The sequence below is a fragment of the Harpia harpyja genome, chromosome 3 (assembly GCF_026419915.1).
Source record: "Harpia harpyja isolate bHarHar1 chromosome 3, bHarHar1 primary haplotype, whole genome shotgun sequence".
Taxonomy (NCBI): Eukaryota; Metazoa; Chordata; class Aves; order Accipitriformes; family Accipitridae; genus Harpia; species Harpia harpyja.
Window position 1 is genome coordinate 178,461 of NC_068942.1, and position 14,182 is coordinate 192,642.

General features: G+C 51.1%; 2 protein-coding genes across 15 annotated transcripts in view; one reads left to right on the forward strand and one right to left on the reverse strand.

The window, feature by feature from the left end:
* TMEM178A (transmembrane protein 178A) lies at window positions 1-8,378 on the reverse strand. Its single transcript, XM_052781484.1, is given in 5 exon segments — window positions 1-254; window positions 1,506-1,621; window positions 2,471-2,588; window positions 7,930-8,127; window positions 8,345-8,378. Coding segments are annotated over 5 exon segments (720 nt in total).
* The window catches only part of MAP4K3 (mitogen-activated protein kinase kinase kinase kinase 3), an 86,660-nt gene continuing 80,835 nt past the window's right edge, over window positions 8,358-14,182 (forward strand). For 4 of the 14 annotated variants that reach the window (XM_052781038.1, XM_052781039.1, XM_052781046.1 and 1 more), the window contains exon 1: window positions 8,365-8,608. In XM_052781038.1, coding sequence (XP_052636998.1) covers window positions 8,495-8,608 — 114 coding nt within the window. In that variant the 5' untranslated portion in view covers window positions 8,365-8,494. Of the gene's footprint in view, window positions 8,609-14,182 lie in introns of all 14 variants that reach the window. The other 10 variants (XR_008234233.1, XR_008234234.1, XM_052781050.1 and 7 more) reach the window with 6 other exon arrangements.

Below are 14,182 nucleotides of genomic sequence, written 5' to 3' on the forward strand. Positions count from 1 at the left end.
TCACTGAAGGGTGCTAGTGGCAGGTGGGCAGTCATACGGAGGCTGCATAATGTTGCCCCTGCTAACAAACGGGTAAGCTGTGCAAAGACACGCAGCTGCTACTGTAAATCCCAGACTTCACCAAGCACAAAACACAGACCAGCTGTATCCATGTTCTGCATCATTGGGAAGATTAGAGATGAATGTGGGGAGGTGGTTTAGGTCATATGATATGCTGGCTGCATAAGTGCACAGAGATACAATGGAAAATGTTCCTGTAAATGAAATAATCATGTTGTTATTTTGAGATGTAGCATAGCATGAATAACAAAATAAATGTTAGGCCTTACTACTCAAATAAGTTGCACCCAGCTTTATTGGTATAAGTTATCTTGGGTAGCACACAGGTGATAATTACCAGCATTCATAAAGTTTTCCTGTATTACCCAGTTATGCAAGGCTAAGCCATAGCTCTGTGGTTGTGAATTACATCCAGCAAACTTCCTGGTCGCTACTTTTAAGAATAAGAGAGTCTCCTCTGTGACTTCAGTCATGCCTGCCCTTCAAATAGAGCAAGGTAGCCAAAGCCTCTGTGATCAGATCTGACCCACGGGACGCAATTACATTGTGCAAGCTGGCGTGATGATGAATCCCCTCTGCGGGAGCAGAGCCTGCTGCACTCCTCAGAGCAGCCAGGGGAAATTGTTTTGCATGCACTGCGTGTAATCCGATTTGGAGGTTATTGAGCAGGTAATCTACCTCCACAGGTGGCCCTCCACATAGCTCTGCAGGGGAACCGTTCAGGCTAAATCACTCCCCAGCTCTCTGCCGACACCCTTCTCCCAGCCTAGGGTTTCTGTTGGGTCACTTTTCCTTAAGCATTTTGCATTAGGCTGTGTCTGTTTTTCATTAAGCAGCTAAATTAGCCATGCACAATGAGCCTTTCCTCAGGCCTGTGCTTTCCAGGTGTATTAAAAAAAAAGTAGCGTTACAGCCTCTCAAATCAAAATATTTCCTCTGGCACAAGAGAAGGTGGTGTGCTTAGCCTCGTGAGTTTGGACGGTTCAAACTCATGCTGGATTCATGTTCATGGATTTTACTTTCCTTCCCCTCTAAACAACCTCTAATTTTATGACTAAGACTTTTTTTTAAAAGTATTCCCCTTTCCTTTTTCAGTGTTAAAAGAAATGTTTAGTCCACCATCAAGGACTGCCACTGCAGCAAGGGACCATTCCGTTCTGGAGAAGAGAGAGATTGCTATATACATAAAGAGGAGGGAGCAGTTGTTTTAGCCTCGTGGTCCTTTCCTGCAGCTGCATGAGGCCTAGAGCATTTTTCACAGGTTTTTTTGCTTCTAATTATTGGTTATTCCACTTGCATGAGTAAGTGACTTGCTTCATGCACAGCACAGTAACTGGAGATCAGAAGGGAAGGCATGCTCCACTTACTGGCAGCGCACACTGCCTACCCAAGTGAAAACTGGTGAAGCCGTCATCCGTAATTAGCATGCTAGAACAACTCATTACCTGTCCCCAGGAACAGCAGACCTGCAATGCGCTGGGTGAGGCTTTCCTCCCAGAAGAAGCTGACTGCTGCCATGATGCACTCGCAGAGAAGAACATCTGCAGCCATGCGCCGTGATCTTTCTCAAGTCTGTTTGCACCAAACCCAAGAAATTAAGAGCGGGGGTTACCGTGGCCAAGCCTTCCACTGCAGGAGGAAGCGGAGGGACACCTAGAAACAGCCAGGAGTGCAGCTGCCCTGTGCCAGGCAGACCCACAGTAGGCTTAATCCCAGACCTGCCAGTGAGTACCTCTTAAGTAGAAAGTGATACTGTAGCAAGGCTGCTACAAACTAGTGGTTTTGTAGTCGTGCTATAAACTTCCCACTATCATATGAACCATATAATCATATGGCTTCAGCCATATGACCTTCAGGATGTGGGTGCAGCATGTTTTTATACAGACACACTGTGATACGCTCTTTGTTCTCTATTTCCTTCTAGAGTTTAAATTTAAAGTAACCTGGATGGACAGAAATGCTCAGTTCCTAAATGCCAGGGAGTTTCCACGCAGACAGGCTCTGCCGTAATTGTTTAGCACAGGGCTTCTGTCGTCGGCTCCTGTCGTCAGCTTCTGCTACATCTCTTGCTGGACCTTTTCTGGTGACACCAGAATGCAGGTTTTCAAGCTGGTGTCTGCAGACCCCTGGAGAGGCAAGGAGGGAGGTGATCTGCCTGTGAAAGGTGGTGAAGAGCAGGTTACATTCAACAAGCTTAAAAACCCTTGTGTGTGGTGTTCACGCTTTCCTGGACCGACCATGCTGGCCTGCAAGTAAAAATGAGGGTGAAATTGCTGATGGTTGGGAGCTTGGTGGGATCCTGCCTCCTCAGCCCCCTCCTCTGCAAACTAGTGTCTCGTTGCATTTTTCACGTGAAAGGGAGAGCAGGAGCCACGGGCCTCACCAGGGAGGAGTGGGCCATCCTGAACACTTATGGCGCAAATGCCATTCGTCTTGGTGGATCATCTTCATCAGGTTGAAGCGGACGTTGTGCAAACATACCAGCTAGGAAAAGTGGTACTTGATAGCAGTGCATCTCTGAGTGATGCCTGCCAGAGAGGAAGATGAGGCATTCCCATACCAGGTAACCAAAACCAGCACCAGTCTCCCCTCCCAGTGCTGGGAATTACCCCCCTTTCCCGCAGCTAGTCCTTGTCACCTGCTGTCCTCCTCCCCATCCTTTTACCATCTGCTCGGCTCCTGCCCACCCTTTCTCCTCTGAGTAATCAGCTCTGCCCGGCTTCTCCCACTACCAGCACCCGTGTCCTGGATCCTCCCAAGACCACAGAGAGCCAGCAGCACTCATAAAACATCATCTATTACACGGGAGCCTGAATTCTTCCCTCCCCCTTGCCCCTTCCAAAAGGATACTGTTTCTCTCTGAAAGACACAGATGAGTATTTTCACACAGACACGTAGAAGCATGGGGAAATGCGTAGTACTGGGCTGCTGAGCAAAGGCAAGGCAATCAGTGTTTTTCCTCTCATGCTATACTTGTGCCTCTCCTGGCAAAGACAGAACCTTCCCAGAAAAGGCCTGCACTGCAGCAGGAGAAACAGTGCTTTGACTAATGCAAAATCGCGGGCAGGAACCCTGCCTGCTGGGAACTGGCTATCACCAACTTCTCCCAAGCAGCCCGTGCTGGCCAGCGGCAGTGTTGGCTGAGCCACGGAACTTGCAGGGGAGGGGGAAGGTGGGCTGGACCTCATGCAAGCTTTAATTTTTTGCAAGGTGTGGAGAGGGGAAGGAAAAAGCAGTGCAGGGGTCTGGCTGGATTCCAGCTGCCACATGCTGTACCACCGATCAGTATACCCAAAGGGTCACCGTCTGGCAAACACCATGGAGACGTGCCCTACCTCAGCCCTGCGGCCATCGCTGCCCTGGGGCACCATTTCCCTGAAAAAAGATGTTTTGGGGTTGTGTGGCGGGGTTTTGGTAGCAGGGGAGGGACTGCAGTGGTGGCTCCTTGTGAGAAGCTGCTGGAAGCTCCCCCGGCTCGGAGCCGGACCCGCCGCTGGCCCAGGCCGAGCCCCTCAGTGACGGCGGTAGCGCCTCTGGGAGAGCGGATTTCAGAAGGGGAACCTGCAGTGGGGGAGGAGAGTGGAATATGAGAGAAACCCCTGTGCAGACAGCAAGGCCGATGAAGAAGGAGGGGGAGGAGGTGTGCCGGAGGAGGGGGGATGCCCCCGCAGCCCACAGTGAGGCGGCAGGCTGTCCCCCGCAACCCGTGGAGGGGAGCGGAGGCCGCCCAAAATGGCCGCGACTCCGTGGGAAAGCCTGCGCTGGAGCAGGCTGTGCCTGAAGGACTGCAGCCCGTGGGAAGGACCCACGCTGGAGCAGTTCGTGAAGGACTGTCTCCTGTGGGAGGGACCCCACGGTGGACCAGGGGAAGAGCGAGGAGTCCTCCCCGTGAGGAGGAAGGAGCGGCAGAGCCAAGGTGGGATGAGCGGACCCCAAGGCCATTCCCCGTCCCCCTGTGCTGCTGGGGGAGGGGGGGAGGTGGAGAAATCGGGAGTGGAGTTGAGGCGGGAAGGCGGGAGGGCTGGGGGGAAGCTGTTCTCAGGTTTGGTTTTACTTCCTAATATCCTTGTTTTGATTTAATTGGTAGTACATTAAATTGATTTTGTTTCTTCCCCAAGTTGAGCCTGTCTTTTGCCTGTGACCATAACTGGTGAGTGATCCCTCCCTGTCCTTGTCTTGACCCACGAGCTTTTCGTTATATTTTCTCCTCCCCATCCCACCACGGTGGGAGGAGCGAGTGAATGGCTGCCTGGTGCTTTGTTGCCGGCTGGGCTGAAACCATGACAAAAGGCATTTTTGCCTTCTGGATTCTTCACAGAGCAAATACCAGCAGGAGCTGTCACCGGCACCTTGCTCCTCAGCGTGACACCACAGCAGTGGCTGCTTTAAAAGGCAGTCTCAGGCTGTGCAGCTGCTTACAGATAAACTAGGAATGCAGTGCAAAGGCTCTCATGCTGTGTGGAAGCCCCTCCTTGTACCAGGGTGCTGGGTGCTTGGCAGGGTGGAGGTAGACTTGCTCAGCTGAACAGGGAGCAACCAGTGAAAGGCATACCAGAACAGATGGGAGTCACTGTCAGATACTGCAAGGAAGCGGTACCCAAGAGATGCTGGCTGCTGTCAGGAGGGACCAGGCGATGGACAGCTGCTCTGCGGAGGTGTTAAAGAGGAAGAGAGCATTGAAGAAGCCAAGTCTTCAGACTGTCAATGTCATGCTGGAAAGATTTATCTTCTTTTTTCTGTGAAGCACAACATAAAAGCTTCGTGATTAGGGAGAGGGAAAAAATGTCCAGGCTGTACTGCTGCTTTTTTATGCTCTTAGAGTCATCCCTAAAAGTTTGAGGCTTAGCTCTTCTCCCCAGATATCAGGAGTCAGGAGTGACTGCAACAGGAGTATACTAGGATGGGACTTGTGTACATGGGCCTCTCACATCTGGAGCAAACTGGGCCCTCTAAATTTAAACTTTCCTTCATACACTTTCTTTGGGGCACAGCTTACAACCACTACCAACCTGCCCTGGGACTGACACAAACCGCAGCTATTCCCCTGACCAAGGCAGACTTCAGCATTCCAGAAAGCACTCGCCTGCCTCCATGTCTGATCTCACCAGGCTCAAGCAGGTGCTCTGTGGCCCCTGTAAGGACACCCTCCGTCTCACAGTGGCTCCAGTCCCATAAGTGAAAGGGACAGGCTGGCCCCAGGCCATACCTTCCCTCCACAGCACTGGCAGACGCAGCGCCTCACCCTTTCATCTGGCATGGAAAGATGACGGAGGGGTGGGAAGAGGTCTCCAACCACGGCAAACTGCATTGGTGTCACCCAGGTGGAGCCTGCCAATGCATGCCGGCTGAGAAGCCAGTGCTCCCGCTTCAAGCAGTGGCCAGTATTTAGGGCTGTAGAGCACTAAGTGGCATTTCAGATCTAAGCAGCAGCAGCAGAATGGATGGATTGTGAACGCAGCTGGAAATAACAAGGCATTCAGCCTCAGCAAGTTATTTTCTGTGGCTGTAGAGTGCCACTGACTACAGCTGGGGCTTGTGATCGCTGGAGGCACAGAAGTCAAATGTCACAGCAAATCCCCCACCATCACCAGAAGAACTCTTAAAGCAAGAGCATTGGCTGAACTGTCACAAAAACATTTAACACCCAAATGCAGTTTTATCTAATTTGTTTGACGTTTCTGAACAGTGCTGAAGAGAAGCCCAGCCTGCCTCCCTGCAGCATATGGCTTGACTGTCCTACCATAGCCACATCTAAGGAATAGGAGGGAAAAGAGAAAGCATGTCACCCCAAAGCTTAGGGAAGCAAATGATGCCCAACACCCATTTGATCCGACCTATGTCTGAAGGCAGCGGAGGGCACATCTCTCAGCTCCATCTGTCTCTCTTAGCAAGGAGAAGGGACACAGACACTCCCAGAGAAACCCGTGGGTGTTTTTACAAGAACCGGGAAGCGCAGGCAGCTGCCATGGATAGAAAGCAGGATTTAAGGGGAAAAATAACCCTGCTTGCTTCATTCATAACCATTTCCACCCAAGCAGAACTTGTCAAGGATGTAACATGGGAAAAACTATAACCCATTTCCCCTCCAATGAGATAAAAATGAAGACTGAGAGGCAAGAGCAGGCAGGTAACGAGGTTATTGGTGCTCTGCAACAGGATGTCCGTTAGCCTTTCCGGACAGAGCTCAAACTCCTTGGCATTTCCTTCCATAACTCATTCAGAGCTGCTGCTACTCCTGAACTTGTCCCAGAGTCCAGTCCCCTTGGATCAGTTCTTGGAGCATCTGTGGCAGCCCCATCCAGCTAATCTATGCCTGCCGCCTGTCCTGGCACTTCCTCAGCAGAAAGCAGCACAGCATGCCCCAAAAACCTCGGTCACGTGCCAGGAAAAATCACAGTGGCCTGAATCTGATTCTGGCAGGTTTGAGACCATTTTACTTGTGAGAGCAAAAGTCATAAAAACAAAGCCAAGGACAGAATTGCATGGCCCAGGGCAGCTGGAGGGACAAATGCACCAACAGACACTATGCAATTTCACAGCCATCACTGCTACACCTGCCAGAGCTCAACCCCCTCAGCTGCTTCTCTGCTCTGATAATCACACATTGAAATGGGGCCATGCACCTTCTCAGTGGAGAGAAGGGTCCCCCATGGCAACATCCTTGGCAAGGCTGGCAGGGGTGGTGAGCAGATGGTGCATCTTTGTGCCCGAAGTCCCCCCTTGACCCGCTCTTCTTATTTCACCCATCAGTCACTGGCAGCAGGAGTGTGGTGGGAAAAGCCATGCCTGGTTCACCCTTACAGAGCCCAAGAGGTGCTCTAGGAGCCACATGCCGCAGAGCTATGCTCCAGGGGTTGCACATCTGGGGAGAAGCCTTCCCACAGCTGTCTGGCACTTGTTCCCCGCATAGAGGGGGTGGGGGCCAGGGGTAGAGGCAAGAACCCACATGCGTACACCACGCTGGAAACTCACATGCAAGATGGGAGTGGAAGTGGGACTAGCAGTGCTGGTGTAAGAGGAAAGGCGGTGCACACTCTATCATGTGGGGGCACGGACAACACTCCAAAAAGTCACAAAATAAGGTGAAGCGGTCCTGCAGGTGAGGGGAAGATGTTGCCCAGCCAGGGTTCATTGGACAGGTATGCACAGATGCTGTGCCCATGGTGCAGGGGACTGGTGGGTGCGCAGCATGGTGCAGATGCGGGCACATCCATAACGTGTGGTTCCCATGCCCCGCTGGGGAAGGACAGATACCCCACAAGAGCTGGCAAGGGCCCCAGGAGCTCCCACAGGAGCTGGCACCGGAGACTGTGGGCAACTGGGCAATGCTGGGATCCCAGTGGGTTCCCAGTTTTGTGCACTGGGGCAGGGAGTGCTGGGGTCCCATGTACGGAAGTGCCCTGTCCCAAGCTAAAGACCAGGGGCTGGGCACCAGGGGAGAGGGGAGGTGGTCGCCGGTGCACGGGGACAGCATGGGAGGGTCCCCCGGGTGCTGCAGGGGTCCCCAGCTGCACGCACAGGGGCTGGTCAATCTGCGGATCCTCAGCTGCATGCGTGGGCTCCGGGGATGGACTGCGGTTCCCGTGCTGGCTCTGGGGGGGTGCCGGCTGCATGCTCGGGTGCTGTCTTTGGGGGGGGGGATCCCGGTGAACGTGCACGGGGCTGGCTTTTTGGGTCCCCGGCTGCACGCATAGGGGCTGAACCCGGCGGGCCCCCGAGCCGGCAGCGCCGCTCCCCCCTGCGGACGAGGCTGTCGAGGCGGGAGTCGATGCCCAGGTAGCAGCGGGTCCGCCACAGCGCGGCGTGCGTGGCGAAGACCGGAGAGGGAAGAGGGGGAAGCGGCGGAGCGGCGGCGGCGGCCGCCCTTACAAGCGCTGCCGGTGCCGCCGCGGGTCGGTCTCGTACCGGTGGTCGGTGCCAGCAGCAGCCCCAGCGCACCCGAGCTCAGGCACGGCCCCAGAGCACTGCCCGCTGCCCAGCCTCGGCCCGCACGGCGCAGGCGCAGGCGGAAGGAGGGGCCGAGGGCGGCGCGCTTCTCATACGCCCACCCTGGGCCGGGGGGCGGGGCTGGGAGATCGAGGGGGCGGGGCGGGGCAGGGCAGCGTACCGGAGGGGGGGCGAGGGGAGCCGGGCGGGACCCACCGTGCCCGCCCGCCGGACGTCGCGTGGAGCGGAGCGGGCGGCCGCAGCGCGGCGGGAGCATGCGCAGGAAAGGCCGCCCCGCCTGGTGCCGGCCCGCGCAGGCGCAAGGGCCGCCGCCGAGGAGCGGGGCGGGGCGGCGTACCTCGCGCCTGCGCGGAGCTGAGGCGCGGCGCCATGTTGCCGGAGCGGGCTGGGGGGAGGTGGTGAGAGCTCTGGTGTCGGGTTCTCTCTCCCACTCCCCCCCCCCCCCGGCTTGGGGGGCCGCGGCCGAGCGGGGCCTTGCCCTGGCACCATGAGCGGTGGCGGAGGCGGCGGGCGGGTGTGCGACCTGTCTCGGCGCAACCCCCAGGAGGACTTCGAGCTCATCCAGCGCATCGGCAGCGGCACCTACGGCGACGTCTACAAGGTAGATGCGGCACCGCGGTCTAGGTGGCGGAGGGGTGTCGTCGTCGTCGTCCGTCCGTGTCCCCCCCCCCCCCCGGTGTGGGTTCCGTTGCCACGCAACCGGGTCGGTCCCCTCTCCAAAATCTGAGGGGGGCTTCTGTTGCCAAGCGACGCCCCCCTCCCCCCCCCCGGCCCTGAGGGGGCTCCCGCCGTCGCGGGCGGCGAGGTCGTCCCCCGTCCCCCCCCTTTAGCGGGGTCTGCCCCGTCGCACCGGCCCCAGTCCTGGTGGGGGCGGGTGGGCGCTCGGCCTGGCCGTCCCCGGCTCCCCTGCGGAGGGGCCCTGCCCCCCGCGCCTCTCCCTACTGCAGGCCCGGCCGCGTCTCCCGCTTGGCCGGCCCATGCGAGGGGGTGACCCCCGGGGGTCCCGGGGGCCGCCTCTGGTGCTTGGGGGCCGCGGCGTTCTCCCGGCTTCCTGCGGCCGTGGAGCCCGCCGACAGCCGGTTCTTGCTACTGCTGGGTGCCGGCTCGGGCGTCTGTTTCAGGGGCGGAGCCTGGGGCTCGGCTCCCCTCCAGACCGAGCCGAGGGCTAGGGGGGTGCGGGAAGCGCACGCTCCCTCGCTCGTTTCCAGCCCCAATGTCGCTTTAAATCGTGTGCCTGAAGGCGAGCAGGGCGGTTCATCCCGGCTGCTGCTCCCGTCGTTGTTTTGGATGGAAATACTAGTGTTTTGTGCTTGCGTCTCTGTAAAACGTGAGGCTGACCAGTCGGAGGGCAAAATGGGGAGTCGGGAAAAGTGTCTTTTAGGATGAGAGTCTTTCATGAGCCTATCATAAATTCAGAAACGTAGGAAAAGCAAAGCTAAAGCAACAGTAGCTGAACATAAGTTTGGCTTTTGGGGCTTTATAGCCTACTTTGACTTTTTTCTCTGCTCTGCAGCTTATGTTGTTATTTGTTTATCCAGCTGAACTCTTGCCTGATGGGATGCGGCAGCCTGTCCCTCAGGTAGGATGACACTGGTTGTTATCTGCTCCTTTTTGGTGACAGAGCAGAGGGGCGAATTGAAGTTTGTCGTGTGCAGCCAGTTGGAAGCATCGCTTTAACTGTGTGCTTTCCAGGTGTCTTCTGGTCTGTTTTTGTCATCACCGGGTGGGCATGTGTGTTTAAGAAAACTTGTATTGGTAGGCAGGATTGTAGGGAAACATTTAAAGCCATTCCACAATTTGAGATGCACGGAATTGGCGCTGATGCTGCCTTTGACTGTTAAGTGAATGCACCTAGAATGAAGTCTTGTTTGGGTTGGGGCAATTTTGGTTTAATCTCAGCTCACTTGAATGTTATGAAAGTTTCAGGACCTAAATCCTCTTGTTACTCACTCTTAGTGTGCTAACTCCCTGCTTTATTAATTGTTTAATTAAAAGGGGTTTTTGTGTTGTTTTCCCCACCTTGCCAGCTTTCTTTGAGTATTTGTGTACTATGCTGATGTTTTAATTATCCAAGTCTACTTTCCTTATGCTCTGTTTTTTTGTTTTTCTGCGAACTGTTATCTTGATGTGCTCAGCTCTGTTTCTGTTGCAGTTTTTAACTGGCCTGTTGACTCTGTGATACCTTATCAATCAGATTTTTTTCAGTGCTCTGTACGTGATTTTGATGGATATGAATTAGCCAAGTCATCTGTGTTTACGGTTTAATTTTAAGGACATTACCTCTAACCATGGAGTGAATATTTATTGTTGCAATTCCATATGCATCTGAAACCTGTTAAGTTTCATTGGATTTGTCAAGGTTTTCTAGATGATTAGCATACTTACATTGCAGTAACCTTCGGTTGGTGCTCTGTAAGTGGCCAGTGTTTGGCACTGCTTGTGACTTTTTTTGTTTGAGGCTTTGTTTGAGTGGATTTGTTTATGTTTACAATCTGCCTGTGACAGCTGAGGTAGAAGGTGATATATCAGGACCAGGATATACTAGGCTGGTATTATAATTATTTATTTCTTCTGGATGTGAGAGAGGTAAGTGCTTTCTGATGTGGGCAGTGTAGGGAAAATGAGATGTGCTTTTCTCCTGGATGGATTATTGTCTGTTTCATTTTGAGGCAAGGTCTTGCCCAAGGCACCTTCAAAGTGGAGCATAAAGTAGCCCCAAAATAATAATGAAAGCTGGTCACTTTTAATGTGGCAGAGAGGAAGTAATATAGTCATAAGTCATCCACATGTGACCTTACTAGGGCTTTATCTTAAATTTGTGAGGGGTTTCATAAAGCCTCTTTCATTTGCTTCATCCTGTTGTCTGTAGGTGAACTTTGTAGTTGATGAAATAATTGTGTGAAGCTGAGATTAGCTGTGTGATGGTGGTGCTCATCAGTGGGGGGATTTCAGCAGAGTGGATCCAAGCACTGGATGTACTTGGGCAGCTTCAAACTATTCTTTGTAAATTGTGGATTCCCCCCCCCCCCCCCCCTTAGCAGGGACAGCCATGTAGGGAGTGTTTCTGCTGCAGTAGGTAGGGATTACTGCCTTAATAAGATGACAGTCTTGTTATGTTGACATTCTTGCTAAATGCTGACCTTTCTTTAACTTGCTTTCCTGGCAAAGTGTTGAGGAGCTGAAAGCAGAGCAGACTGGCATCTACTTCCTTGCTCCATTTTAGTTGAACTGAGCTACAACAGGACATGGATTAAATGTTTGATTTGTTTAAAAAAATAAGTTTTATATGTATATCTATTAAAAAAAAGGCAGAGTCTCTACTCTGTACATCTTAGAATTTGAAGTAAGAGCCCTTGGTGCGGACTGAACTACGGAGACTTGAAGGGAACGAGGATATGGGTCAGATTGATACAATCCTGCTGCTATGAGTCCTCCTGTTTAGCTGGTACCTGGAAATGTGCTAGCGCACTGGAAGTATGGATTTTTGGCTTGAACCAATATTTTATAATTATCTGCCCTCCAACCCAAGTTCAGCTTTCAACGAGGCCTTGGAGAAGACGATAACGAGTTCATCGCAAGAAAGTTAATGGGTAACTTGTTCATGGCATTAGCTCTCTACCAAATATGCACAGTCAACAATAATGTGTCTCCTCTAACTAGCACCAGTGCAAGTTTGATTGTAGGAGATGAAGTGTTATCTGGATTACTGATGTATGTTCTTAATGTATCCCAGGGCCATAAACACTGGATGTAACACTGTTTTCAGTGAGAGTCTGAGAGAGAGATGATGTTTGGGTTTTAAAAATTTTTTTCAGTGAAGTTATGTTGCCACAATAGATAGCTAAAACATTACTATTGCAAAGTTCGTATTAGAAGTTTAAGTTGTCCGGAGATGTCTCCTCTCAAGACTGCTAAAGTTAATGGTGAAATCAAGTTACTACTTTGTCAAATGGTTGATGTATCTGTAACAAAACACAGACAGACAATCTGCTAATAGTGGTTTTTTTTTGGAATTTGAGTATTCTTGAGCGTTGCATATTACATTTTCATTTGGGTGGTTTTGTTTTCTATGTCTCAGTAAACTTATTTGACAAGTAATTTATCATCATCTAAAGTCTAGTTTAGAGACTGATAGCAAAATTGCTTTTCTGATTGTAGTTAGGTCAGAAAAGTTCTTGAAATTCACCTTCAGTTTCTGTCAAATATTCTTGTCCAAAATGACACCTGCTAGGAAGGGTGAGAATTAGTTATGCTGTTGTACAAGTCGTTTCTGTCTTTTGTGTTTCTGTATTTCACTGTTGCAAAGAATTTAATTGCGTAGGGTGGTCAGCAAAGTGTAAAAGAAGAGTTACTTTTTTTGGTTGTGAAAGAGTCCTGTCCTGCTCAGTTTCAAGAAATATTCCTAGAGTTAAATGATGTGGTGCTTAATTTTTGTTTGCTCTGTGTTTACTCCATGTCTCATTTAGAAAGACTTTTTTGTCTCTTAGTAAGAAATTGCCATTCTAATTGTCCCTGGTCCCAGGCCTTCTGTAATGTATGCCATTCTTTTGGGGGTTGGGTTAGAGTTGCTGCGCGTGGTATTCTGACAGAGATCATGTTAATAATAATGCTATAATTTTCCCATCCTAATACCTTTGGTTTTGGTAGTAACTGCACATAGATTTGAAGTATGTTCTGAGGTGATTGTAGGTCCGTTCCTTTTGTTCATAAGATTAGTTTATATCAGAGCATATCTTGGGGAAGACAATAATTGTTTTGGTTTAATAAAGGTTGAACTTCATTTGCCATCTTGACAGGTCATTCACCATTTGAAGGTGGACCCTTCTGAACATTTTCAGCATTTTACTAAAAGAAAGACCTTTCTTTTACTTTGCCCTTTACTGAAATTCAAATAGTTGTGATGATTAGTGAGCTTATTGTTCCTGCAAAGGTATCTGTTATACTATTTCTGCCTTATTTCAGTTCCTTGTCACTTATGACTTCAGCCAGTTGACAAATGAAGACACATAACTTGGTAGGGTGTGCTGTGCTTGAGGTCTCATATTTAAAAAAGAAGCAGCCTGATTTTCTGTGCCCCAGCCCTTTGGCATGGGAGTTGGTTTTGGTGGGGAAAGTCACGTATCTACCAGCTCAACTGCTTCACGCTAAAACACTTGGATTCTGTGGGTATCTCTGGGGAACACCTGGTGACTTACGGCTTTCTGCTCTCCACTGTGTTTTGGAATCTCTGGTTTCTGGTAGTGCTCCTGTGTGTTGCTGGAAGATAATGTGTCCAGAACAGATGAACCTGAATTTTGATGAACTCCCATTTTGCGGAGTCCTACACACAAATCACTTCTCTCCACATGCATGCCCTTTCTCCTCTTTCCTGGTGTGATCCAGTAAGGCATCAATTCCTCTACAGCTTTGCTGCTTCTGAAATATTGAGACTGTGCCTTTTAGTTGTGTGCTTTTTGATAGGCGTGTTAGTCTTCCTTTCTTCTTGATTGACGTTACAGCTGTTGAAGCTCCTTTTGACTTTGCTAGGAATAAACGTCTGTTTTGAAGGCTCTCTATTTCAGCTTTAATTGTCTTTTGAAGCTTGTCAGGCAGGCAGAAAGGGGTGGGTGTTTTGCCATCCCTTTTTTAGTGTGCTGAATAAGTACTACAGGGCTTAGTTTCTGTAACCGTAGTTTCCTTAACCAAGAATGCATGCCTTGCGTAGGGATTTTTGTTTGCCTTACTTTCAGATCTTTTTGTTTAACATCACCTTTATCAAAGCATTGCTTCCTAAAATTGTAGCTGTTGTGTTTTGGTATCATGCCTCCTACCAGAATGTGGAACCTAATTATTTTTGGCATAATTCTTAGTAGTTCAATTCCTGTTAATTACATCTGTGACTTTGTAGGATGGGCTGAACTGATGTAACAGCTCACTGTTGCCCAATAGGGGCGATTCCCTACCCTGCTCCTGGCTGTCTTGCCGCTTAATTCGCGTTAGCTCCCATGCTCAGCATGATGCCTGGGCCGGTGTGGTTAGCTAACCTGGCGGAAAACTAACCCAAAAAAGGGAGGCAGGTGGGTTTCTGCTGACTTGGAGAGTTGAATCAGCTCCTGGGGGAGTCGTGTGGGTTTGAGAGAGGCTGAAGAGAAGGGCTGTAGGGCTGGAAACAAGGGGGTTGGGAAGCTGTTCAGGT